At 36.2% G+C, this 25437-nt stretch overlaps 2 protein-coding genes across 3 annotated transcripts; one reads left to right on the top strand and one right to left on the bottom strand.

Annotated features, from left to right (window-relative positions):
• Positions 1–3444: 3444 nt before the first annotated feature.
• LOC130733935 (sorting nexin 2B) lies at positions 3445–10937 on the bottom strand. 2 transcript variants are annotated; one of them, XM_057586225.1, is made up of 5 exons: positions 9567–10937; positions 9096–9305; positions 8644–8904; positions 5013–5099; positions 3445–3717 (listed from the first exon to the last, which is right to left on the bottom strand). In XM_057586225.1, the coding sequence occupies exons 1-5, from the start codon at positions 10662–10664 to the stop codon at positions 3637–3639; spliced, it is 1737 nt and encodes a 578-aa protein (XP_057442208.1). In that variant the 5' UTR covers positions 10665–10937; the 3' UTR covers positions 3445–3636. The 2 variants fall into 2 exon arrangements, with proteins under 2 accessions (XP_057442208.1, XP_057442207.1); XM_057586224.1 differs by having other exon boundaries at positions 8644–8907.
• Positions 10938–15538: 4601 nt separating this feature from the next.
• On the top strand, positions 15539–19480 carry LOC130733936 (laccase-3-like). The gene is made up of 6 exons (XM_057586226.1): positions 15539–15706; positions 15929–16080; positions 16632–16876; positions 17043–17171; positions 17545–18495; positions 19067–19480. The coding sequence occupies exons 1-6, from the start codon at positions 15590–15592 to the stop codon at positions 19195–19197; spliced, it is 1725 nt and encodes a 574-aa protein (XP_057442209.1). The 5' UTR covers positions 15539–15589; the 3' UTR covers positions 19198–19480.
• The last annotated feature ends 5957 nt before the right edge of the window (positions 19481–25437 follow it).

Here is a 25437-nt window from a genome sequence, read left to right on the forward strand (position 1 = left end):
ATGTAGGCTCAGTGCATATCTCTTGAATTATGACTTTGTTGCTTTCGCTGACATTTACCATCTACAATTTCATTTACCATAAGGGTTTTTAGGTTATCTATTTTTATGTTCCAAATTGTAAGCAAAATTACCAACTTACATTGGAAGGAAGAAAGAGGCAAAGTTTTCAGAATCAAGACCACTTGTTACGTATGCCAGTTCTTGAACTAAAAAAACCTTTGGTGAGAATATATGTTGGGGGAGAGAGGGGAGCTCATTGAGCTAGGAGCAAGACACCAAGAGATATCGACGCTACATCTTAACCCAAAATCTTATGGCATTAGGTTTATGGGTCACATCTCGAATAAAGTATTATCCTCACTCATACTTAATCAATGTGGGACTCCAACTCACAATTGAATTCTCAACAAATATTCCATTGTAAACTCAACAAAAAGTTCCAATGTTTAATTGATAAATTATAGAAACCAAATTAAGGCCAAGAATCAACCTTTTTCAACCAATGTGGAGACTCTAAATTGATACTTTCATTCATAACATATAATTATACATTTATTTTTTTAAAACAGAAATATTGATTGATAGATAATGATCGCACTACTACAGAAAAGACTTTTCGCCACGGTTTCGCACGCCCTTTCGCCACTGTTAAACCGTGGTGATAGCCTGCGTGGCAATTGCTCAATTGTCACGGTTTATGGGCGAACCGTGGCAATTGTTTCGCCTGTTGCCACAGTAAAAAAGGGCAACCGTGGCAATATGTGATCTCTATTGCCACGGTCAAGCGTAGACCCGTGGCAATATGTTACATCTATTGCCACGGTCAAGTGGGGAACCGTGGCAATAAGTATCTTGTAATGCCACAGTCAATTGGGGAATCGTGGCAATATTTTAGAGCGGAATTTCTTAGTTTCAACTGCTTGCATATCAACAATAATTAATTGACGGGAGAGACAAAGGGTATTCCAACCATTAGAAAGGAAAATTTAAAAAATATGTAAGATATCATATTATCCTTATAGTCAGCACATACATACAAAATATTAAACTACAACATTTAGTACCAGCCTAATCAACACTGGCACCAAATCCTAAACCAGAAAATTGAACAATGCATAGATGACAAGCAATTAACAAGGAGGGCAACCTAACTTTAATTGGGCTAGGGGACGCCCTATAGGTATCAGACTTTAGGATATTTTCCTTGTAAGGATTCTTGGGTCAAGGATTTATGAGACCGAAGAGTCCAATTAGATTAGGATTAGGGTTTGGACCACCCCCACTATAAGAGAGAGGTCATTTGTGGTAAAAAGAAATACATTTTGCTCATTTATTAAATGACAGCTGCATTATCTCTATTTAACATATATTATTTGTTAGGGTTTCCTTTTTAGGGTGATCTTGTACTAAAAAAGAACATTGGCGCCATCTTATGGATTCAGACTTGCTTAACTCTATATCCGATTGTTGAGAGGGTGACGTTAGATGTAGACGTAGTTGGGACATCGTCAGCATGCTCTTCACCCCACTGATGGGCGTTTCAGTGGATATGCTGGTGGACACAAATGGTGGTCGAGTCTCGGAGACTAAGCCACAACAAGAGCAGGTGGTGGACCTGAGACTCAAGAGGAGCGGGATGCTCCACAGAGGCCAACACAGGCACAACCAACCCTACAAGATGATGTAGGGGTTGCACCTGGACATCCAAATGGTTGAATAGGAAATATTTATAAGTATTTACATTCCATATTCCACCCCTTTTCCATAAAAAAACTGTTGAATTGGAAAGTTGATAGTAAGTAATAGCAAGTGGTGTAAGAGTATCTCAAATGCAAGGTTCTTAGTTCTTATTTTTTAGTTAAGAACTAAGAACTAAGAACTTTACCATTGGAGGTGCTGACATGGAGCTCTTAGTTCTTAAAAATAAGAACTCAGTTCTTATATAAGAAGTTTTACTTTTTGAGTTCTTAGCTTAAAATATTCATTATTTCTCTCTCATCCAAATTACTTTATTACTTTATGAGTTTTGTTTTTTACTTTATGAAAATAAAAAAGTATAAATAATGTGGTTGGTGGGACCAAATGAATAGTGGTAAGAACTAAGAACTCATGGTTGAAGCAAAATTACTTAAGAGTTGCTTAAGCACATGTGGCAATACAGACCCACATGAATAGTGCTAAAAACTAAGAAATAAGAACTAGTATTGGAGATGTTCTAATAAACTTCATCGCTTTCCATTAAATTTCAACATCATTTCACAAAATAAAATAATTAAATATAATACAAATAATTTTCATTCTATTACATTGTATTCTCTCTTATCAATCCAAACATACCCTAACCGTTTTCTAAAAAGTCACCATGACTGAAAAGCACTAGATGGTTTTGGAAGGTATCTGTTATGAAACTTATCAAGCGAAGCCTCACGTACTATGACATATCTACAAAGCTCCTTCGCCGGTGGTTTGGCTGCCATGACACATATTATGATTTAATCATAATTATATATGTACCAAAAAAAAATCATAATTATATACATGTATGAAAAAAATCATTAATTTCAGTTTTTATTTTGGTGGATTTAATCACTCTCACAGTTTTGATTTAGTTGCGGTAAAGACTAAAGATCTCTAAGAGTGCAGCTTCAAAAAATCGAACTCTCGACGTAAAAATTCAAACCACCACTTTATACCACCGCTATGGACACATGTTGGGTAAATTGAAAATTATCTAATAAACTATCAATCAAATTTTGTAACGATAAAATTTAATTAATCAAGAACTTAAAATACAACTATTGAATTCATATAATGCATCTTTCACAAGAAGAAATTGCTTAAACTTTCACTAGAGTTACTTCTCAAATAAGTGAATTATCTCTCTTTCTTTTGAAAGAAAATAAGTGAAATATCAAATTATACACATAATGAATAATTCTTCCATTTTGTTCCTTGATTCACTCTGTTTAATTGGGTATGCACGGTTTAGTTAATGGATATGCACTCATCCAATCACACTTTGACACACGTCTATCTACTTTTAATTTTAATTACAACAAAAATATTTTTTTTATTTAACGGAATTCGAATGAATGTATGTGTGAAACAGTTAAAAACCAACAGTGCACAATACAACCCTTTAATTCAATTATTATAGCAACTATATGAACTATTTAAACATGGATTTGAATTGAAATTAATGAGTACATGAGTTGTTCACTCTACGCGCTTATAAAGTTAGAGAAAAAATCATTAAAAAAAGACTGATGGATACAAACACAAATCAATCTCAGTTGGACGTAACTCCTCCATTTAACAAAAAAAAAACTCAGTTGGCTGAAATGATTCATGTACAGACAGTACAGTATGCTTACAAAATTTAGTGAGTGACTGCTTTAGACTATCGGAAAAGAAAATATAAACAAATAGTGGTAAACAAAAACCTCGGAAAAGCTGCAGGAGCCAAACTTATAGCAAGTAATGTACAACACCAAGTATCCTTGGAATGATGTGTAAGAAATGTTCTTTGTGATACAAGTGAGAAAAAGCCCCCAAAGTGCTTCATTATGTTTATTGTCATGACTACATAATGCTACATCAATGAATAAGGATGAAAATCAAATTAATAGCCAGAGCTTAAGTGCTTTCATTCACATATTTTCGTGTCTCTTCAGCAACTTTTGTCCAGACATTAGCTATTTTCTCAGCATACCCCACCTATCATTTCACAGAGAGACTTAGTAACACGGATACAAATCAGAAGATGAATGCAACGAAAGAGAGCATCAAACAACAAAAGAAGCGACATGATGATAACTAAACAAAGATTGACTGAAATATACAGCATTTTAGTTCTCATAATTTAGCCATAAGATTATAATAGAACCGCTTACAAAAGCATTTAAGTCGTTCTCCAACTATTCTTATAAGGCATGGATTAGTAGAACACTGGAGCCTTGTATTCTCTGGCTTCTTAAGCATCTCTTTGAAAGAAAAAAAAAATAAGCAATCTTGCACAATTCTAACATTTTTTTAGGAAATCTAAACTATGTCGATCTATTTCATTAATGGTGCACCTATGACCCACTGCAGAAGAGAGTATTCTATGCAACATTGCAATTTCTACGAGACACCGCTTCAAACTCAACATGCACAATTATATAAAATGCTTGCAACAAGGCAAAACAAGACCAAACTTCCATAAGCTCCATGCACAAGACTCACTCACTCAACAGTTAAAGATGATACTGTCGCCGTATGACTTTTGAATATCATTCGCAATAGAATTATGTTCACAGGTAACAAAAAGAACCACCAGCCAGGTTCTCCACTATCTTTCTTTTCATCAAAGATTGAAGGAACCAGCTAGCACAGCTAGTTCCACTTTAAATACTCAATTTCATTCTTTGAGGTGCTTAGAGTGTGCTTGTATTAGTTACAAAAAGTACTACTACATTTTATCCAATGGAGCCATTGAGCTCCTTTCACGTTTTTTTATTGAAAAGTGTGATTCTCATATGATTTTAGCATCATAATTGGAGAAAACGGGAGGCTGAGTTTCCCAAACATACTTTAGTGCTTCAGTCAGACAATATACATAGAACAAAATACAATATATTATATTCACATTACTCTAGCAGCTTTCCTTTATTTTTTTCTTCTTTTTTCAGTACATCCTCCAGTAAGTTTTCATGATACAAAAGAAATCATCTTATTTTGTCTTCACCTCATGAAACTTTAAACTCTAACAAGTCGACTACTTGTTCTTAGTTTGTCTTTCACCATATTCTTTAACAATGTAAGTATAAAGTTCCCTAAAACGTAAGTCATCATCTAACATGATCAAACAGCAATTAGTTACACACTAAATGAACATGTTCAGACACTTGAGCGATTTATCAATTATGAGATTCCTTCACTAACATGACGAGGGGTTATACATGTCAACAATAATCACCTCAAAGCTAATTCTACTTAAGGAGGCACTTAAAAAGAACAGACATAGACCATACCTGATTAACTACGAATCCTTTCAACATGTTTAAGAAGTCAGCCTGCCTCTCGCTATCCAGTCTTTCAAGTTCACTCCTATTGTTTTCCTGCATTGGCATGATAGTCATTCAATATCCAGTTACACAAAAGGTAAACTTAAAATATAAGTATAATGCAGAAAGGAAATACCAGATGAAACAAGAAAATCTTACAATGAAAATAGACACGCAAATCAATGTATGCGAACATTCAAAGAGATATTTTAGGATTGGACATAGAAATGCAGATATGAGAAAAGAGAGATAACATCCAGTTGAAAGGCCAGACATAGCATGTTAAATTCAAACAATAATAATAAAAAAGATGCTTCTGGAAAGGCCCAGCCAGATAAAAGAAAAGAGAGAGTAGACATCACCCTAACAGATGTTTGATAACATGGAAGTAAAAGAAAAGAGAGAGTAGACATCACCCTATACAAAGTACTGTTTCTGACCGTACGCTATATAATAAGTTCCTAATCATTTGTATGTATCCTTCACAATATAACAACCATATACAAAGCAATGCTGCAAACAGAACATTAGATTATAGATCACCTAAATCATATCACATTGCCAGCTTATTAAATGGGGTATTTGCTGTGATTCAAAATAACAGGGATTCTAATTGATGATTTAGAATAAACAGCAGGGATCAACTTGATAATGGCCACATATGCTTAGTGTTAAGAATTTCAGGATCAGGGTTAGGAGAAGGAAAAATAAAGGAAGGCAGCTAAATAATAAATCCAAAATATGATTGATAGATGTTAGAATGTAAGAAGTATATCTTATAATACAGAGTAAGTTAAGATTATCTAAGATTATCCACTAGGATTTGTTTTCATATTTACTATATAGTAAGACTTGTTTCATTACTTTATTAAAATTAGGAGTCTAATATTAGTACAAATTAAAGATCAGTGCTTTAATTGATGTATACCATTCAACATATCATTCACATTAATATCAATATAATTTTTTATGCTGAATTGCCTGAACTCTATTTAAACCTAAGGGGTCTAAACCCTATACTCTACAAGTCCTTTTTATACTAATAAGTAGGACAAGTACGAGAACTACAACTGTCTACTAACAAGCGTATAAGACTAATAACTGTAATATCTCAAGACAGCCACCCCCTCCCTCCCAAACAAAAACAAAAACTTAAGCGACACAAAACACTAGCCCATCTAGCAAAGAACTTATGCAACTCATACTCCCCCTGAATCACATAACACGGCAATATCTTCTCATCACAAATCCCAAGCAGATGAGAAAGTTTCTAGAGTCTTAGAAGTTAGACACCAATTGACTCAGTGGGTAGACTCGACCTCCAAGCAGTGTTATAAATTATCAGCCATGGTGGGTTTTTGGCTCTCCGCCATCCGCCACTAACAACACTGCCTCCAAGCTGATCCCCAAATTCGATGTATCATGCCTCCCACTTCCAATAGAATCTCCAACCACTGAGTGGGGGTCCTTTACTAGCGTCCAAAGTCTTCAAGCTCAAACAAAACCCTTGACAAGCTTGACCACAAAAAATTACACCAATAGCCTCAATTCAATGCCAAACAGGACATGGAAATATGGAACATGGAACATACATCAAATAGTGCCATTACCCATCTTCTCCTGTCTTGTCTTCTTCTTCTCCTCCTTCAATGGTAATGGTTTTAGCTCCAACTGTGGTGTGGTTTTAGCTGTTCTTCATCCAGAGATAGCTGTTTTTGACATCTTTGTGATGTAAAAGGGATACAAGCTGAGCTTTTCAATTTTTAAAGTGGGGTACAAGCTGAGATTTATTTAGAAACTTTGAGGACCATACCAACAGTTGTGATGTTGTTAAGAGTAAAGGGTCCAGTTAGAGTGATGGGGCCAGGGAGAACAACAGCAAGAAAATAACCATAATGTTAATTCTAACCAAGAGAATCCAAATGAGAATTTGAGATTCTATCAGCAGCAGAGAGGGAGGTCAAAGATCTTGAGATTTGTCAGCAAAAGTGCAAATATCAGAAAACCATAGTCAAAACTTTCACCACTCATCTGGACCATTCAATCTTTTTAACAATTATCTGATTGTTATTTTTGAAGGATTCGCCAGTGGACTGTTTTTTTACCGGACCACCTCAAGTGTCCCCTACATCAGACACACTGAACAAAAACAGAAGAACAAAAAAACATGCCTACCAGAGGCAGAATAATAATTCAGCCACCAAACAAAGCACATCCCAAGTCATGACCAAGATGAGAAAAGGAACTTTGTGGAGGAGGAAAACCAGTTCTATGAATTTGAAACAGCACACATTAGAAGACAAGCAAAAATTTACATTAGATAATGTTTTGGACGAACTGGCACAAAAGAGAAGAAAGGAGGGAAGGTCACATCAAAACCACAATCAAACTAGAAAGAAGCACCAGAAGAAGTCACAAAAGATCTGAAAGAATCAGTAATAACAGAAGGAAGAAAGGCAAACCAAAAACAGTTGCTTAGTAGAAAATCTCAAAACCATTAAAACATGACAGAAACATAATCAGTAGTTTCTCAAATCACCTCTAGTCAAGCAGAATTTAAGGGAAAGAAACCAAAACAGAAACAGATGAACATTAGAGTTTGACAGAAAATTTGTCAATGGTCTGTGCCATATAAGACCATTTGGTCATAGAGGCTCTGATACCGCATTGAAACTATAAGGTTTAGGTATAGGAAGATAGAAGGACTAGTAACCTTCATTAAGAATAATAAAATTATATTCACAGCAGAAGAGGGTCACGACAGCAACCCTGTGAGAACCGATTCTGATTTAAATAATGAGGAGAGAGTAATTGGGAACAGAGGAGAGAAAGTAACCAATTGTGGTGAACTCAATACCAAAGAAAGGAGACTCTCGTGAAGATGAATGGTACTGCTCTGAATCTCTCATTCCATATTAAGAATATCAGGTTTTAAGGTAAGGGAAGCAAGAAAAGAGAGAAAGTCAACTATTAGTGGTAAACTGAGAGTATGATTGATAGATGTGATGCGTTATCAGCCAAACCAAATGCTTTTATTTACACTAATAACAACTGCCAATACTACTAATACAAGTCCAAACCCACAAACAAAAAAACTAATTGCCTAATGACCGCAATATCTAACACTAGGGAAATGTTACCAATGTGGATGTATGTAGGAGGAGCTCAATCTACAAATTTACAAACACACTTAGGTCTACAAATGCAAAGAGTTGAACCTCTATTTCAATCAACATTAATGTCAAAAATTTAATTCTATATATATAGAACAAGAAATCGGAAAAAAACAAAAATTTGATGGATCCCAAGAAGGATAAACACTATCAACCAAATCATAGAAGATTGAAATGCATCATTTAGTATTTTGATCACAAACCAGTCTTGTTAATAGCGCGCTATAGCGGTGCAATAGCCTATAGCGTAGCACCCTAGGGGTTCACCGCTACGCCACTATTCACTGCTATTTGTCGCTATAGCGCCGCAATAGCGCTCGAAATAGCGTTTTTTGGGTTTGCCGCTACACTACACTATCCGCCATTGACGACCCTGTCACAAACTAGCCTCAGAGAAATAAAATTCTTAAAACACTTAAACCAACCTTGATCCGCTCGTATTCTCTAATTGCAATGTTTTTGGCGTCTTCAGTGACTCTTATGGTTTCCTGTAGCTCCTCTAACTTACGAATCCTCGATTTGTCACCTCCAAAAATTTTAGATGATGCTGCTTCAAGTTTTTCAGCTCTTGACTGCAAAGAAGACAGTTCTGATAGAAGAGTCTGCACTGTCAACAGTGCACTAGAACGATCCGAGAATGCACTATGAACTGCCAACATTAATCCAAGATATTCATGAAGCGTATCCTGCTATGCATAAATTGGAAAATGTCAACATATTTACTGAATTTCCCTATATCAAGGAAGAGTGAGACCTTTGTAAGAATATATGTCAAGTTGCCAACCTATGGTAAATATATATTGGAAAGAATATCTTAAAATAGAAAATGAGGAATGCATATTTAAAAAATTAATATTACAAAAAATTTGCTACATACCAAATGCTTCACAGTCTGAGCATTTAATTCTCGATATAATCTGCTAGCTTTAACAGCAGCGGTTGCAACACCTTTCATGTCAGTAGCCCGTACCCTCTGCGAGTTCAAGACAGCCTCTTCATTCTCAAATTTTGTCAATTTAATAAATGCCAACCCTAATTCACCCAATGTCTCTCCCATATCTTGCTGTGCTTTGACAAGTGATTCGGCCTGCATCAAATCGGTACACTATGAGAAAATTTATAGTAGACAATAACCAAACAGCCAAATAAACTAAGACTAGAGGGATATAAACTACAAAGATGATCTCAAATTCAAAGTGACAGTGAGCACACATCATAAACTCAATAAAAGAATGTAAGAGACAAGGTATCAGACACATAAGCAGACAGACAGAAGTATATATATGCACAATGTATGAGCTGAAATTGAAAGTGACACTGATAATATAAAACCACAAGAAAATAACACCTGCTGAGATGCACCATTGATTTGCTGTTCAAGTTCCTGAATCCTTTCTTTCTTCTCCAGGAACTCCTTGTCTTCCTCCACAACCGGTGGCTTGGAACCTCCCCAGTCATTAGCCATAGACTGCTTCAACTCCTTAAACAACCTCATCAAATCCCTTCCCCCTTTGGCAGGCTGCACAACCTCGTGCGGGGCAATCACACTCTCCCCTAGCAACTGCTTGGGAAGCTTCGCCGCACCATCCAAAACCCTCGATGCCACGTCCGTCGTCAATGGCAGCGGCATCCTCCCCTGAACCTGCAGGAACACCCTGAACTCATCACTCTTCCTGATCACCGGATGATCCGCCAATCTTCGAAGATACTTCTCCAACGCCACCCTCCTCTGCTCCACAAACTCCTGTTTCTGCATCACCTGGCTCTCCACAATGCTCTTATCCGGCCTCGGCGGAATGAAAAACCCTCTATACGCCTCCGATAACCGATCGGATAGCGTCACAATATCCCTAAACCTTCTCCTCACCGCGAACTCAGACCCGCCAAACTCCAGAACATTCGTCCTCGTCGTGATCAAATACGTCACGTAACTACTCCCACCGGGAACAATCGAATTCGAATTCTCCTGCTCCTTCACCGGATTCGAAACGGTTATTTTCAAATACTCCGAGCTCGAAGAAGGGGATCTCGAGAGGGAAAGCCCATCAGAGCTGCTCGTAGGGCTATCGACACAGTTGGAGGCGGTTTCTCCGTCGAAGGGGCTGAAAACAGCGTCGGCGTAGGATGGCGGGTCGAGGTAGGAGGAAGTATCGTGGGAGTTAGGGTTTGAGAATTCCCGGTTGTGGTGGTGATTCATCGGCGGAGATAGGAGGGGATCGGATTCGGCGGGAGTGGAGACGATCGGCGGCGAGAGAGGGTGTCGGGATTCGGAGAGAGTGCTCATGACGCTGCGGTAGTTGGAGTAGGATTTACTGCTGGACAAAACCTCGCCGTTGCCGTCGTCGTCGTGGAGGGCGAGGCTTTCCATTTCTTCTCTGGGCGCGGCGGCGGCGGAGAGAGGGTGGTGGTGGTGCTCCTCCGAGGTATGATTCTCGGAGTCCATCATTGTTTGATGATTTCTTCGATCGATTGGGATTGGGAAAGTGGAGAAGTGTGAGGGTGATGTTGCTTGTTCGATCAGCGAGGTTGGTGGTGGTGGTGAGGGAATGGAATGGGTGTAGGTTAAGGGGAAATCGCGTTTGGAGTGTCAGTGTTCGTGGCAGGTGTCGGTGGCGGAGGCTAACGTGCGCCGAGGTGTAATGGTTTGAGATGGTGAGGTTGAAGAAGACCATGCAAGGACTCAGATTGGGTGATCTGTTAGGATTCAACTGCTGATCAAAAATTAAATGAACTATTTTATTTTATTTTTGAAATGAGAAAAATTAAATGAACTAGCATCTTAGTTTTTTTTCAATATTTAATGTTAAAATTATAGTAAAATTTTATTTTCAATATAGTTTATGTAGAGAAAATGGGTTTTTTAAGTGTAACGAAAGCGAAAGCGATAGAAGCAACCCAATACATTTGCATGAAGGAAAGTAATTAGACATGGGACAACATCCTCCACCCAATAATAACCGGATAATCATACGTTAATTTTAAAACAAACTCAGCAGCTCGTTTAGTAGTTTTCCTAACACAAAAAAAAAATCAAATAAATCGAAAGTAGATACTAATGTCTTACATTCATATAAAAAAGAAGCAAAATAAGAGATATCATGACCCAAATTTTGCCATAGAGAAAATGGTTGAAAAAATGTCACTATAAGTTATTAAAAACTATTTTAGTGTTGATACTACAAGAGAATCACTTCAGTCATTCTTCTCAAACATCTATCTACGTCGTTTATAAAATAGAATCCCTATGATACTAACTTTGCTGATGTGTCGCCACCAAAATCATTGTGCTTTTAGAATTATTCTCATTCCAAAGGCTGGTGTGTCGCTCTCACATTCAATTTGAAGTCAACGTAAGTGTCGCTTCTTCCTTTTTTCCATATTATTACCTGGTCCCCATTTTAGCCTCTTCTTCTTTCGTAACATTTCTTTTGCTTCCCATTTCAATTTTAGGAGATCAGTTAGAAGTCTCATATTGTCTAAAGATATGATCAAACAATCGTTTGTAAAAAGTTGAGCAACCCTAAACTCTTGAACTAACTTTTAGGTTGAGTTAGGTCTCCCAAATTTTAATAATATCAAACTCCTTATCTGGATCGCAGTTTGCTAATTTTGAAGAATATGAGGTATTAGATTCCTAATGTTATGCTCGTTATTCTACTATAGGGGGTACTATGTTGTTTATCTGGATCGCACTCCTTAAAGGTTGTTTAAATGATACTACCAAAAGGGGTATTTGGAAATTCCAAATATCAGGTTTGTAAGTTGCTTAAATCCCTTTGTGGGTTAAAGCAGGCCAGAAGAACATGGTTTGAATGTCCCTCCATGCTTCCTCTTCTTACGACAGAAGCAAACATCAGTAGGCCATTCTGTCTTCATCAAACAACCAGGAGAGGATACCAATCATGATGATATATGTGAATGACATAGTTCTAACAGGGGCTAATCTGGCAGAAATTAGCTTAGTTAAAAGTTAAAACTATACTTCACTCAACCTATGGCATCAAAGATCTTGGTGTGCTAAAAAATTTCTAAGGACTTGAGGTGGCTCCTTAACCGGTTGAATCTCTCTTTTCCAAAGACAATATTGTCTTGATCTCCTCACAAGTTATGAGCTATTGTGGTTGGTTTATTTGATTCAGGATCTTGGGACTAGTCTTTTGAAATATGGTGTTTTGTATTATTACAACAATAGTGCCTTACATATAGCTGCAAATCCTGTATTCCATGAACGCCCAAAGAATCTCGAGATTGATTTCCATGTGGTTAGGCGAAAATCTCAAGAGAGTTTATGAAATTGCTCTCCTTGTCCTCTCAAGATCAAACCGCAGATTTGTTTACCAAAGCACTTCATCCTACAAGGTTTCAACTTTTGGTTTCCAAGCTTCATATGGTTGACATCTTCAACCAATCCCAGCTAGAGGGGGAATGTGAAGATACTAATAGCAAATAGCTTATAGTCATAGTTTGTAATTAGCTACTAAGAGATTCTGGTAGACACTCTCTAAATTTACTCTTTCATTGTTATCTAATAACCTTCAGTATAAAGGTTCTGTATCAGTTCATTTTACACTCAATGAGAATGCTTACGATTTTCATTCACTCTATGAATAATTGATGGGATCGGTTTAAAGTCAGGTGGCAGACTACCTAATACATGAAAAACAAGGTGAGCAAACAAACCATATATTAACTAGTAACATTTACAAGGGAAATATCGAAAGTAAACTTTATCAAACCTGCTTCATTTGAAATTATATTAAGCACCTTGTGTCAAATAAATCAGTGCCTTGATTGATGATGACTAAACAAGAACTGGTTTCGTTGAAGAAAATGTGACCATGTCCTTGTTAAGCTGTTTCACTTTTCAACTAACTGAGTTCATGTGTTCCATTCATACCTGGATTTCACCTTAATTTATTTGCTTCTTTAATTACTTTCCATCTGGCTAGGCTAGGTGTTCTGAGTGAGTGGTGTTTAAATCCACTCCCCCACACCCACACCCCTTTTTCGAGGTAGGTATCATTACTAGCAATGACTAATTATCTCATCACAAATGCTCACACTAGCTAAGTGGTAAATGACTGATCATAAAATGTGTTCAATTCTCATAAATTATGATTGAACCCTTAACCACATGGTTGAAGAACGAAATGAGCAATCACCGCTTTTTTCTCTTAATTTTGGGTAAAAATATTATTTTTATATTATGCAATAAACAATTAAATTTGAAATAGATTTAACTCAACACTAAAAGTTAAAAGTTAAAAGTTAGTGAGAAATGATGATTGTTATGCCTTTTATAAGTATATTTTTGTTCTCTGTGGTTAACGGAGACCTTAACACATTCACTTGTTTTAAGAGGTGTTACAAGAGTAAACATATGTGGATAGATCTCGTAACAGATATAGAATTGATCTAATATCATCTTAACGCTTGAATTTTTATTGTGTGTTTCAAAAATTCAATCGGATTCACATTTAATAGGGATCCACATCTAAAAATAACAAATAGTTACTTTTGAAAATATGAATCCTGTAGTGCTAGAATTGAACTAAACATGCACTTCTGTTTCTTAGAAAAAGAAAGACACTGTTTCAGCTAATAATTTGATAGTCAACTAAACGCGGAACTACTACTCATCACAACCGAATCAAACCAAAATCAGATCCGACAATAACTGCCCTATTATTTAGAAATTCTTTTCTGTTATGGGTCCTTAATAGGTTGAAAAGATGCTCATATGTTTCAGAGTCAGAACATAAAGAAACAATATAGAAATGTGCTTCGAATTAAAAATCACAGTCCTGTCAAATGTGGATCATACTGGTGTTTGAATTGTTGAGCAGATGACTGATTTCACAAACCTTTTCTTCTCCCACTAGTTTAACAAACTTTTTCACTGTGTATGAAAAATATCAATTCACCAATTGAAATTTCACTAAATTTAAAGCATCATTCTTCTTTTTAATTTTTATTCTCATAACTGTGATGACTGCAGCTTCTATTGCATTGGAGGTTAACATCACATAAATGAGGTTAACATCACATAAATCATGGTTTGAGACTTTGAGTATCAGTATACATTTTATCCACACCAAAATTTTAGAACTTTCTTTTGTGTTAGAAAATTAGAGTAGCTACCCTGCTCCATTTTTCATTTTGCATAAAGTGTGTATTTTTTTTTCTCCAAAGTATTACACACCCATCAATTATGAAACTAATCATCTCGAGGCTCTAAAATCACATTATGTAGGTAGGTACAAACATGAGACTAATCATCGAGATTCTGAAATCATATTAAGTAGTTAGGCTTCTGGGGCACCCCTTGTGCTCCCAATTAATATTATTTGGCTTTTCAAAATAAAATTAGTTAAAATTCTTCCAACAAATTTTTCTTCATATAGATCACCCAGAGATCGAGCTAGACTAAATGTTTACAATACCTAGCTATTTATCAATTATGCTGGATTTTATTGGTGGTGTAAGTGTGTATTGTGCAACGCTTTAGTATTAAATAAAACAATGAGCTAATAATAATTGTGATAATTCAAGCTCCACACCCCCGAGAAAAAAAGTTAAGAAGATAACTATGAACTAAGTAGGTTCTCTTAAAGAAATATTTGGACATGTTAGCTGGAGGCCTAAAAATTAAAAAAACTATAATTCTTTCTATTTTTGGTGTATAATGGTAGCAAAGACATTTGAACTGTGACATCATGAAAATTACTCAAACTCTTCTCTTATTTGAAAGTAATATAAAAAAAAAAGAGAACAGTTATGTGCATAAACTCAATGTTAATCAATCTGTTCCATTACCTTTTTAGTTTTTAGTGAAATGGTATTTTGAAAAAGATATTACTCTGTAATTTAGAAGCTAATAAGGAGTGATTGATTTTGAAGGGCCTATTTACTATGGTAAAATAGTTGTATTTTTCATACTTACCCCAAAGTTACCCATGAGATTTCTTTCTGAATAAATTTAATTCCTTTTATCATTCTCAGGCAAGTTTAGTGTAAGAGTTCGAAATGATGAGAACAATAACAAGCACTTTCTGAAGAAGATTTGTTAATTCATCAGCTGTACTTCTAGCACACACTGTACACTGCTATATATCTAAACCACAGAATCTAGCATTAGTTCCATAGTTGATTGCTTAAGTGGGTGCACCAAATCCTCAGTATGGTTAGGCTAACAGTTCTATATTTTCAAGTATCTGTTGGCTCATTAAATAATTGCCAAAACAATTTCATTTCCATGTAAAAAAATGGTTCAATTCAGGCATTTCCAGCTTTATCACTCTATAAATAGTTGCACATTAGAACAATGCTACATAACTCAAGTAACTTCATCCAGCAAATTCTGAGACAACAATGAAGACAATCCACTTCAGTACCAAGACATGTTACTTATGGCTTTTACTTGGCCTACATACTATCATTGCTTCCCTTGCTTCACCTTCAGGGACTCATCATAGCCATGAATTTGTTGTAAGTTTTTGTTTAATGATTACACACAATATTTGTTATCAGTTTTATCGCATGTCTGGATCAACTTATTTATCCTCAAAATCAATTTTGACATCCAGAAACTACTCATAGAAGCTTGTTCTTGGAATTGATTTTAGCTTTAGTAAGATTTCCAAACATGCTATTAAAGTATAGTTTATATCATTTCACAATTGTAATAAGTTGTATGATTGGTCCGAATAGATTCAAACTACACCAGTGAAGAGGCTGTGCAGAACCCAAAGAATACTCACAGTGAATGGGCAGTTTCCGGGCCCAACTGTGCAAGTGAGGAATGGAGATTCTGTTGCAATCAAAGTTACTAATGCTGGACCATACAACATTTCCATCCACTGGTAAGTACCAGCATCACTCACCCTCACATAATTTTATGTTAATAGCATGTTTAGATTAATAGCTTGTTTGGATTAACTTATTTTTCACTAGAATCAATTCTGACACCTAGAAGCTACTCACAGAAGCTTCTCCCCAGAATTGATTTTGACTACATAATCAACTGCAGAAGTATTTCCAAACATGTTGCAAGTTCTCTTTTCTCAGGATCAATTATGAGACCTAGAAGCTACTCACAATATCTTCTCCTAGAATTAGATCTTACTGTTAGGATCAAGTGTAAAAAGATTTCCAAACATGTTACCCTTCACCCAAAACAATTTCCTTATGATTAGTTTCCTAGGCTAGAAACAAATATAAAGAGAACGGTGGAAGGGAAAGTAACCTCTTAGTCTTATTCACTATGCTAAATTGCCAATGACACACACTTGAACAAGTTAAATCAGTGAGTCATTAGTTTAACCAGTTAAATCAGATATATCTGTACATTAAACGTAATTACAAGTTGAAAGACATCTATATACTTGACAATCTTATGTGTCATGTGTAACAGGCATGGATTAAGGATGTTGAGAAATCCATGGGCAGATGGACCCAGTTATGTGACTCAGTGTCCCATCCAACCAGGGGGAAGTTACACTTACCGCTTCACAATTCAAAACCAGGAAGGAACACTTTGGTGGCATGCTCACACTGGCTTCCTAAGAGCCACTGTCTATGGAGCTTTCATCATTTATCCAAGATTGGGCTCTCCTTATCCTTTCTCTATGCCTAGGAAAGAATATCCAATCCTCCTTGGTACATTTCTAAAACCATGACTTCATTCTACTCAAATCACTTCTATTAGTACTACTTTCCTTTGCACTTGAAATCAAAACTTTCCACAACAATGAACACTCAAATCATTTCTATATGAAGCAAATTAAGACAGAGCCATAACAGATTGTATTGTGATGATCCACAGGGGAATGGTTTAATAGGGATCCAATGATTATCCTAAGGCAGACACAACTTACAGGAGCAGCTCCAAGTGTATCAGTTGCATACACCATCAATGGTCAACCTGGTGATCTCTATAGATGTTCAAGACAAGGTTTGGAATTATTCTAGCTCATAGGTTCCATGCAGATTTTTCTTCTCTAATGATACAGAAATGACCAATAGCATATTTAAATCACATCCTATTTTCTAATAATCAATTCTGGCACCTAGAGGGACGAACCTAAGTCCATCAAAAAAGTATCGGTCGTTCCAAAAGGAAATTTTTTCTTTAATAAAATAAAATTCAAATGTTGTTTTCGTCCCCCTTCAAATTTTTAGTGCCTTAAATTTTGGCCCGCTTACTCATTTCCTGGTCTCGTCCCTACACAAGCTTCTTCCGTTCCCAGAATTGATTTTCGCTTAAGAATCAATTGTAGACGGATTTCCAAACACGTACTAAAAAGATATAACAATGTATGATGCAGGAACTGTACGTATTCCAGTCCAAACTGGGGAGACAATCCTCTTGAGAGTTGTCAACAGTGCACTCCATCAAGAACTTTTCTTCTCAATTGCCAACCACAGGATGACTGTGGTTGGCACAGATGCTGCATACACCAAACCCCTCAGCACAAGAATCCTCATGATAGGACCTGGCCAAACAATCAATGTCCTGGTCACCGCGGATCAAACCCCCGGCCGGTACTACATGGCAGCGCGTGCCTACCAAACCGCCATGAATGCAGCCTTCGACAACACCACCACCACGGCGATTCTCGAATACATACCCCGCAATAGAAATGTCCAACCTTCAACACCCATATTGCCACTCTTGCCGGCTTTCAATGACACCCCGACCGCAACAGCATTCACATCAGGGATCAGAGGACTATCCCAGAATGTTGTCTTCAAAAATAGTGCTGATGTGAATTTATTCTTCACAGTGGGGTTAGGACTAATCTTCTGCAGAAATCCTAATAGTCCAAATTGTCAGGGACCAAATGGATCACGCTTCGCTGCTAGCATCAACAACAATTCCTTTGTGCTCCCCAGAACCACATCCTTAATGCAGGCCTACTACCAAGGTATTCCTGGTATCTTCACCACCGATTTGCCGCCGGTTCCGCCTCTGCAATTCAATTATACCGGTAACGTGCCACGCAGTCTGTGGACACCTATTAAAGGAACTAAGCTCTTGAAGCTGAAATATGGTTCCAGTGTGCAGCTTGTTTTCCAGGATACTAGCATTGTCACAACTGAGGATCACCCCATGCATATTCATGGGTTCCATTTCTTTGTAGTTGGTGCAGGTTTTGGTAACTTCAATCCAAGCACAGACCCTGCAAGGTTCAACCTTGTAGACCCTCCTGTGAAGAACACCATTGGAACACCCCCTGGAGGATGGGTTGCCATTCGATTTGTGGCTGATAATCCAGGTAACATTACTACTCATTGAATTTTTTTTATGTCGTGTAGCTGATCAAACTTCACTTTTCTCATAATCAATGCTGAAATGAGAAGCTACACAAGCTTCCAGTAGAGTACACTCAGTTTTGGATGACAATAGAGATATTTGGAGTGAAACTGAAGAATTGATTTCAATCCTGAAATAATTTCCTTAAAAGTTAGAGAATAGAGAGCCTAGCTTCTACTTTGAAGATAATTAATTGGAAAATGTCACTTGTACATACATTTTCTATGAACCTAAAAAAGACACACACATTAGCGGCAGTTTCTAACGGCTGCTACATGCGCCCATTTTTTCCATATATGTATTAAAGCATAAATCACTTTACCTTGAACTTACTTTTATTATAATCAATTTTATCAAAATTAGTTTTATCTTTACTGTGACAACGCTAATCCAAACATCGCACTTCACAGTGAACTTCAATTTCTTTTTCCAAAGATCTCCGTCTTCTTCTCCGATATTCACTTACACATTTCATATTTGGCTCTATAGCATTGAAAATTAACCAATTGCTTTCATTTTCTGTTGCAAATCAGGAATTTGGTTCTTGCATTGTCACATAGACTCACATCTAAATTGGGGTCTGGCAACGGCACTTTTGGTAGAGAATGGAGTTGGTCCATCACAGTCAGTGATACCACCACCACCAGATCTGCCCCAATGTTGAGATCAAGAAAGCATCAATACTTCTAAATTTTATGTTCCTCCAATATGAATTATTGGCTTTGTGTTTTAGGAGGTCTTTAAATACTTGCCTATTAGACAGTGTTTGTTTGTCATGTTTCAAGGTCCAGAATTGTATGAAAGTCAATTGAGTAGTTGTAATAGTGTCGTCTTGATTGTGTGTCTAAGTTTCAAGGCTAGTTCGGTGCGTTGTGCTTGACTGATGCTATAAATTTATACAATGTATCATGTGTTTATTCATCTATAATTCTATACTTTTTATATTTCGTCGTCGGAGTTTTTCTGTTACAAGATTTTAGTACAAATGTACAACATTACGAATTTATCATCTCCATCCGTTGTACCTGCCCAAATATTTTTCAATCATTGGTATTGTTTAGTTTATGAGAGAAAGAACAAAGATAAAAGATGAGTAGAGAAAAACATGCGGAAAAGTTATTCTCCTCTTCCATATATACTTCTCACATTAAAATTGATTTATGAGAGAAAGAACAAAGATAACTGATTTTTATATATTTCTCTTCTTTTACTATCCTACCAAATACGTTATAAAACATATTTCATCTGTTCCTAATTATAAGACCTAGTTTTAGATTTTTCATATTCTTAAATATAAGACCTTTTACAATAATATAGCAAAAAGTATTCTACTCTTCCATATATACCCCTCACATTTTCAATTCCAAAATTTTAATTACCACGTATCATACATTAGTTAGTGAGAGAAAATGACAAAGGGTAAATGTGAAAGAATGTATGCATTTTTAAAAAATCAATACACTAATTAGACACATTTAATGATTTCTTAATAAGCGCAATTTTTTGTAGTATGTCTTATAAATTAGGAACGAGGGAAGTAGGTTTTATAACGTATTTGGTACGATAGCATACAGTAAAAGAAGAGAAATATATAAGATAGAATATTACTTTTGGGCTAAAAAGTAATTGTTATTTTGTTTTTGTAAATTAGTAGGCCCAAGATAGTCCACAAACTTGAATTAGGGCCCATAATTAAATTATACCACTAGTGGGGACCAGATATCGCAATTAAGAAAACAAACTGTTTTGCATGAGGCCCATCACGAATGAATATTGCAGGGAACGATCAGAGACTCAGGGGAATTCAAGATGATGCAGCTTAACTTTAGCCGCCAAGTGCCAGAGCCCAGAATTTAATGATTCTATTTTCGTAATGAATTTATATCACAAAATCAGAAAACTATGTTATTTGTTTTTCAAGCATTTTAATTGAACAAATAAACATTTTTGGTGAATTCTGTGGTACCCATATTTTTTTTCGGGTGTAGTACCGTACTTTAAGTTATAATTTTGTTATTTTCTTAAAAAAATGGACGATTTATTGGTGCAATTTTTAAGAATTTAAGTTCAATGACTCAATGAACTAATAACATATTGTATTTAAGTTTGTATATACTGTTCAATGCACGATTTGAAAAACTAGGGTTTTATGTTTAACTTTCAACTTTGAAAGATCATCATTCTTTCTTGTCATGATCTTTTTTCTCCATGCCTCACCTATGTTGAACCTTGCAAATCTTCATCCATCATTTTATTTTAAGTTCAAATTATATTATTTTTCTATTAATTTATATCATTCTGGGTACCACGCCTTAATCTGGCTTAAGGTACCACAGCAAGCACCAACATTTTTTACGTCTTTGATGAATGTCTTAATTCATTTGAAAAACGGTAGTTATTCATTTCAATAATTGATTTTTCCAAAGTTCGAAATCGTTAGTTGTGAAAGTCGAGCTTGCTTAACCCTAAAACAACACAAATTGATAATAAAATGAAAATGTATGAATGAATTGAAGTGTTCAATGGTTAAAGAGAAATAAAAATAATAAATAATAGGTGTATTCCATGCTAAAATATAATAGCGAGTATTGAGCGAAGCTTTGATGATTGACTTATGCACAATGAGTATGTCTGTTAAAATGTTTCTTGATTATTTATAGTACTTTGAAACTATGGGAGCAACAATATTTGCTCTTTTCTAGCGCCTTTTTCATAATGGTGAAAAATAGGAGTTTTAGTTTTCAAGAGATGATTAATTTCATATATGAATGAAGATAGATTATGAGAAATTGAAGTTTTTCTAAAGTATATAATTTTTTGTTGTTTCCATATTTGAGCTACTAGATGTTCTTGATTTCTCGTCATGGTGCACGATCCTGAAGGATGTTCCGGCACAATGGTGACCTATTAACACGACGAAGGGAGGTATCTATAAAGACACTTCGACGCTCAAGTTAGTATAAGAGCGTTAAGAGAGAAGCTCAAAGTTATAGAAGAATGATGATATGTAAACAAATGACCAAACTTCTATTTATAGGCGTGGTAAGAGTCGTGCCCAAAGCATTGTGTCTTAATCAAGTTTTTATGTAAGACTTCCAAGATAACGGTTGCTTGTGAGCAAACTTGTTGTGGTGTTACAAACATCCTAAATCTGCTCGGTAGTAAGTTGGACGTGATGTAACTCACTTTTGATCGTCTCGACTAATCAATATGATGTCTACTTAGTTGTGAATCCCTTGGGACATCTCGAACAAAATTGGCACAAATAGCCTTTTGGGCCGACTGGAACATGAGCCCTCAATTTGGTATATAAATACAATGCAATATCAAGCTTTACCAAGTTTATTTCTTATGAGATCTATGAGATGTAATACAAACATTTCGAGATGAAAATTATATTTAAAGTATTCAGTAAATCTTTACTTTGAACCAGCTTTTGGTCGAGATAAAATTCATGAACTTTTACTCGTTGTCGCCAAGTTTTTATTTAAAGTTTGTTTGAATCTTTTTTTTGGTACATCAGAAAATTAAACAACAAGGAAAACTAAGGAGCAACTAAACGGTCCTTCAAAGGAGAACCTCAAGCTCCGGAGAGGGACTTCCAAGTTCTGAAATTTCAGGGATGACTGAAGAACACCCTTTTTTCGCGAGCCAGTCAGCTGGATAGTTTGTTTGAATCTTGAATTGTCATTATTAATGAATAGTTACATGTTGCAATTATAACTTAATCATAAATGTATGTAATAAAGTCACAACTTTCAATATAGTCGTTTAATCAATTCTCACGATTTTCTCTAGATTTCATATGTGTTTGTATTCCATTTATTTTTGTTTTCTTATTTGAGGGGAATGATCATATTCTCGAAGGTCTCTTCCCTTCATTCCTTATTTTAATAAATGGTGTCCTCAATATTTCTTTACTTGAAATCTTATAATCACATGCCCTTCTTCTCTAAAATTCTTCGTTGGTAGACTATCCGGTTCTTTTCGTTTGGTCCAAAACTTTTAGTTTTTCTTTCAAAGGTATAACCCTTTCCTTTCTACCCCCTCTCTCTGTATTTCCCCTCTTGAGGAATGGTAGGAGTCTTTTTCTCTGTAATATAATTTCTTGACACATTGACATCCACATAAAATAAATTAGTGATTGCCTACATAAAGCCCAAGAAATTTATTTCTCTTCCTCATCGCCACTATTTGCACATGAAAGAATTTAGTATTTCGGTCCCCAAATTTTACTCAATTTTCACGTGATATTTGACACTAAAAAGAAACTCTTCCCAGCGAAAGATATCCTCATATTCAGTTTGAAGAGATCGTTCAATACAAATCAAGGCTTCAATAGAAAAGTACTCTAGCTTGTAAATCTTCGCTCTCCTCTTCGTCCTATAAATACTGTAAAAAAATGTTTTTGTTTAAATCTACATACGTTTCCTGCAAATTTCTTAACTTACCCACGAAAGAGTTTGGCTCGTTCTACCATGTCATACGCAGCAAGGCTCAAAGGAGTAATGGGTGGTCCAAGCTTCATGAAAACCAACCGGCCGAGTGATCGTATTACCACAATCTACCTCGCACCTAACCAAGAAGGGAGAGTGATTAGGGTACACACTGAACAAATGCTCCACATATGCTCCGGGAAAGAGATCTACACAATACCCCCCAACCCAATATTCAATCTTTTAGTTAAGACCCTCCTCCCATTATCTTTTCTCTCACAGGTAAATTTGGAACTAGTAGCTCCCAGGTTAAGAAAATTACACTCATCCAACATCTTCATAGCACGAGACTCGGCGAAAGTGCCTTCCAAGACCTCAGAGTGCAAGCAAATTTGATTGTAATCTCCCACGATTAATTATATGGTATCTCAGGTTGACAAGGTAGGACCACAACTCATTCCTTCTAGACTGATTTAGATTCACATAAACAATTGTGCAAACCCAAAGCCTACCACCATTGTTTACTTCCACAAAAACAACTTGACCTTAATTGCAAATCAAAATAAATTCCTAAATACATGGTTGTAGCACCTGCACGAGGAGCATAAAAGATGAAGTCCTCGTGTCCGATATTGTACCAAATATCACGTAAACAAGAATTTTCAACCACTGATTTATCAAGATCAATCTCCAACATATAGTTGCAAAACGCTCTCTTTTCATGTCCATTGTGTTCATGTCAACTCTGAAAGGCCTCCTTGTTACAATTACTAGAGTTACGAGGATGCTCTCACCATAAAACTATAACCCTAATCCAAAACATCATTGTATTGATTTTTGAATTTGTCAAATATTGGCCAAAGCTTAATTGACAAATGTTGGCCAAAGATAAGCCAAGGAGCCCCTATAACTGCCTTCTCCCTATTCATGAAGAGGTGAGCAATATGAGTATTGATTCATTACACTACCACCTCTTTTTTACGTACCTTCATTTTTTATTTATCTTTTTTCTCTTTCAATTAAATTATCAAGCACATTTTTACTTTAATTTGCATCCCCCTCTTCTTTCCATTTCATTTTCATTAATGTGGAATTGTAAATTAAACTTCATCCATTTTCAATAACCTAAAGGCGCAAATTGATTCATAGAGAATTAAGGAATTCACCAATATCAAGTTTTTTTGTTTTTTTTTTTGTTTGTTTTTTCATATAACCGAAGTTTTTCGTTGGTTGGCTGCACTTATAAGATCATCTCTAAAATTCTTGCCAACCGAATCAAACAAGTGCTGCCCCGTGTGATTCATGACAGTCAATTTGCCTTTTTCCCGGGCATGGGCTTGTTGGACAGTGTTCTTATAGCAAATGAATGGGCCCATGATGCTAAGTGCAAGAAGGTGAAATCTATGGCCTTCAAGGTGGATTTCGAAAAGGTGTACGATTCAGTCTGTTGGGATTTTTTATTTTACATGATGCAGAGACTAAACTTTAGTCCCAAATGGATATCACTAGTACAAAGCTGTCTTGAATCTTCTAGAGTTTCTGTACTTGTTAATTGAAGCCCGACCGACGAATTTAGCATGGAATTGGGTCTGCGCCAAGGTGACCCAATGACTCAATTTCTCTTCTTGATAGTGGCTGAAGGTTTGAACGGTTTGCTGCGACAAGCAGTAAATTTAAACCTATTTTCTGGTTATCGATTTGGAAATTCTGAAGGGGAGATGGTCTCAATTTTACAATACGCTGATGACACCTTGTTTATCGGGGAAGCTACACGCCAGAATGTTTTTACTGTAAAATCAATTCTGCGTTGCTTTGAACTTTCCTCCGCTTTGAAGGTAAATTTCAATAAAAGCAAATTGGTGGGAATCTCTGTGGAGGACCGAGAGCTTCAGGTCATGGCTAATATTCTGAATTGTCGAATTTTGGATCTCCCCTTTAGCTATTTGGGTCTTCCCGTTGGCGGTAATCCTAGAAGGATTTATTTTTGGGATCCTGTGATTGCTAAACTGAAATGCAGGCTTTCAAATTAGCGCAGTAAGAACTTATCCTTTGGTGGCAGAATCAGTTTAATTAATAGCACTTTGTCCGCTATTCCATTGTATTTCTTATCATTCTTTAAGATGCCTGAAAGTGTGATTAAGACGTGTACTCAGTTAATGAGAAATTTCCTTTGGGGGGGGGGGGATATGACGAACATCGCAAGATGGCATGGATTCGATGGGACATAGTGTGCAAGCCGAAGTCTCAAGGGGGGTTGGGCATCCGAAACTTGAGCCTTTTTAACAAGGCTTTGTTGGGAAAGTGGAGATGGCGTTTAATGTCTGAATCTGAAAGTCTTTGGTGCAAGGTTCTTCACTCGAAATATAATTTTTTTGCAGGTAATCTGTCTGATGCAAGGTTGGGTAGAGCTTCATCCTGGTGGAAGGACATTGTTATTTCCTGTTGTGATCCTCATGATTCGTGCTGGT

This window comes from Lotus japonicus, chromosome 1, assembly GCF_012489685.1.
Source record: "Lotus japonicus ecotype B-129 chromosome 1, LjGifu_v1.2".
Taxonomy (NCBI): domain Eukaryota; kingdom Viridiplantae; phylum Streptophyta; class Magnoliopsida; order Fabales; family Fabaceae; genus Lotus; species Lotus japonicus.